Source organism: Astyanax mexicanus, chromosome 22 (assembly GCF_023375975.1).
Source record: "Astyanax mexicanus isolate ESR-SI-001 chromosome 22, AstMex3_surface, whole genome shotgun sequence".
Classification (NCBI taxonomy): domain Eukaryota; kingdom Metazoa; phylum Chordata; class Actinopteri; order Characiformes; family Acestrorhamphidae; genus Astyanax; species Astyanax mexicanus.
This window is the reverse complement of record NC_064429.1, coordinates 12,809,278-12,812,873: the sequence shown is the minus strand read 5'-3', so window position 1 is coordinate 12,812,873 and position 3,596 is coordinate 12,809,278. Positions and strand designations below refer to the sequence as shown.

Below are 3,596 nucleotides of genomic sequence, written 5' to 3'. Positions count from 1 at the left end.
CCCCACTCTCACCTTCATCACCTCACTCTCACCTTCATCACCTTACTCTCACCTTCATCATCTCACTCTCACCTTCAGCACCCCACTCTAACCTTCATCACCTTACTCTCACCTTCATCATCTCACTCTCACCTTCATCACCCCACTCTCACCTTTATCACCTCACTCTCACCTTCATCACCCCACTCTCACCTTCATCACCCCACTCTCACCTTCATCACCTCACTCTCACCTTCATCACCTCACTCTCACCTTCATCATCTCACTCTCACATTCATCACCCCACTCTCACCTTTATCACCTCACTCTCACCTTCATCACCCCACTCTCACCTTCATCACCCCACTCTCACCTTCATCACCTCACTCTCACCTTCATCACCTCACTCTCACCTTCATCACCTTACTCTCACCTTCATCATCTCACTCTCACATTCATCACCCCACTCTCACCTTTATCACCTCACTCTCACCTTCATCACCCCACTCTCACCTTCATCACCCCACTCTCACCTTCATCAACTCACTCTCACCTTCATCACCTCACTCTCACCTTCATCACCTCACTCTCACCTTCAGCACCCCACTCTCACCTTCATCACCTTACTCTCACCTTCATCACCCTACTCTCACCTTCATCACCCCACTCTCACCTTCATCACCTCACTCTCACCTTCATCACCTCACTCTCACCTTCAGCACCCCACTCTCACCTTCATCACCTTACTCTCACCTTCATCACCTTACTCTCACCTTCATCATCTCACTCTCACCTTCATCACCTTACTCTCACCTTCATCACCTTACTCTCACCTTCATCATCTCACTCTCACCTTCATCACCCCACTCTCACCTTTATCAATTCACTCTCACCTTCATCACCCCACTCTCACCTTCATCACCCCACTCTCACCTTCATCACCTTACTCTCACCTTCATCACCCCACTCTCACCTTCATCACCTCACTCTCACCTTCATCACCTTACTCTCACCTTCATCACCCCACTCTCACCTTCATCACCTCACTCTCACCTTCATCACCTCACTCTCACCTTCATCACCTTACTCTCACCTTCATCATCTCACTCTCACATTCATCACCTTACTCTCACCTTCATCACCCCACTCTCACCTTCATCACCTCACTCTCACCTTCATCACCTCACTCTCACCTTCATCACCTTACTCTCACCTTCATCATCTCACTCTCACATTCATCACCCCACTCTCACCTTCATCATCTCACTCTCACCTTCATCATCTCACTCTCACCTTCATCACCTCACTCTCACCTTCATCACCTTACTCTCACCTTCGTCACCTCACTCTCACCTTCATCACCTCACTCTCACCTTCATCACCTCACTCTCACCTTCATCACCCCACTCTCACCTTCATCACCTTACTCTCACCTTCATCACCTCACTCTCACCTTCATCACCCCACTCTCACCTTCATCACCTCACTCTCAGCTTCATCACCTCACTCTCACCTTCATCACCCCACTCTCACCTTCATCACCTCACTCTCACCTTCATCACCCCACTCTCACCTTCATCACCCCACTCTCACCTTCATCACCTCACTCTCACCTTCAGCACCCCACTCTCACCTTCTTCAACTCACTCTCACCCCATTCACTATCTCACTCCTCCTCTTCATCATGCCATTTACTATCTCACTGTTGGAGTAAACCCAAAGGTGGTTGTATTATTTGAGTCTGGGATTAATAAAAGGGTAAACTGGGTCGGTGCTGGTTCTGGGATTAATAAAAGAGTAAACTGGGTCGGTGCTGGTTCTGGGATTAATAAGAGGGTAAACTGGGTCGTGCTGGTTCTGGGATTAATAAAAGGGTAAATTGGGTCGGTGCTGGTTCTGGGATTAATAAGAGGGTAAACTGGGTCGTGCTGGTTCTGGGATTAATAAAAGGGTAAACTGGGTCGGTGCTGGTTCTGGGATTAATAAGAGGGTAAACTGGGTCGTGCTGGTTCTGGGATTAATAAAAGGGTAAACTGGGTCGGTGCTGGTTCTGGGATTAATAAGAGGGTAAACTGGGTCGTGCTGGTTCTGGGATTAATAAGAGGGTAAACTGGGTCGGTGCTGGTTCTGGGATTAATAAGAGGGTAAACTGGGTCGTGCTGGTTCTGGTTTGTGGTTATTTTTGGAAAGTTCTGGACCATTAGCTTTCTTTCGCCCACCAAACTCATTATCACCCGTATTACAGACCAGCAGACATGACCTCGCATCACACTGAGTGTGAGTAAGTGTGTGTATAGTGTGTATAATGTGTGTGTATGTGTGTGTGTATATTGTGAGTGTGTGTGTGTGTTTTGAGTTCCAGTATTATCTATGTCATTCTTTTGAAGTTTTTTGAAGGCTGTTTTTGGGTCAGACGTGACGTTTTCTTCTCGTATACCCAAAAATCTCGCTAATCTTTACGAAATTATTCCTGAAAAAAAAAAAATTCTTCACTCAGATCTCTCTCTCTCTCTCTTTCTCTCTTTCTCTCTCTCTCTCTCTCACACACACACACACACACACACACACATTATATCCTCACTCTCTCTCTCTGGGTTAATGAATAAACTCTGAGTGTTCATTTACTTGTTAATTAGATTTTTATTGCTGCTGTAACACTTTTACACATACTCTAACACACACACACACACACAGGAAGTGGGAGGGTATATAAGGAGAAGGGGTGGTTTAAGAGACTAAACACTGAGATGAAGCTCCTCAACTCTCTGCTCTACCTGGGTGAGTACAATACACACACACACACACACACACAACACACACACACACACACTTGGGGTAGAGTTTATGAGTGGGGATTAGTTGTGGTGTTTATGGGGAGGGGTTGGGGTAGAGATTATGAGTGGGGATTAGTTGTGGTGTTTATGGAGATGGGTTGGGCTAGAGATTATGAGTGGGGATTAGCTGTGGTGTTTATCGAGAGGGGTTGGGGTAGAGATTATGAGTGGGGATTAGCTGTGGTGTTTATTGAGAGGGGTTGGGGTAGAGATTATGAATGGGGATTAGTTGTGGTGTTTATGGGGAGGGGTTGGGGTAGAGATTATGAGTGGGAATTAGTTGTGGTGTTTATGGAGATGGGTTGGGCTAGAGATTATGAGTGGGGATTGGCTGTGGTGTTTATGGGGAGGGGTTGGGGTAGAGATTATGGGTGAGGATTAGCTGTGGGAGAATTTATATATATAGTATTATTATGTATAAAATCAGGGTAGGATTATGTATTGGGATTATTATTTAGCTGTTCTGAATTCTAAGCTTCTAAGCTTCATTTAAATCCACTGCTGTGTTTGTTTGTGTGTTTATATATGTGTGTGTGTGTGTGTGTGTGTGTTTATATGTGTGTGTGTGTGTAGCCTTCAGTGTAGTGTTCTCTTTAAGTTCATCTATGAGCCGCTCACCTGAGTTGGACCATGTGACTGTGATGTCATCATCAGGGGAGGAGCTTCAGAGTGCTATGGGGGAGGAGCTTGAGTCTGAAGGAGCATCAGGTTTATTTACAGCCCCTCCTTTACTGAGAGGTACACACACAAACACACATAAACACACACAAACACAAACACACA

The 3,596-nt window shown here is 45.9% G+C and overlaps 1 protein-coding gene across 1 annotated transcript in view; it reads left to right on the top strand.

The window, feature by feature from the left end:
- The first annotated feature begins 1,501 nt into the window (after positions 1–1,501).
- The window catches only part of areg (amphiregulin), a 6,861-nt gene continuing 4,766 nt past the window's right edge, over positions 1,502–3,596 (top strand). Inside the window, exons 1-2 of the mRNA XM_049470815.1 lie at positions 1,502–2,757; positions 3,387–3,551. Coding sequence (XP_049326772.1) covers positions 2,727–2,757; positions 3,387–3,551 — 196 coding nt within the window. The 5' untranslated portion in view covers positions 1,502–2,726. The remainder of the gene's footprint in view (positions 2,758–3,386; positions 3,552–3,596) is intronic.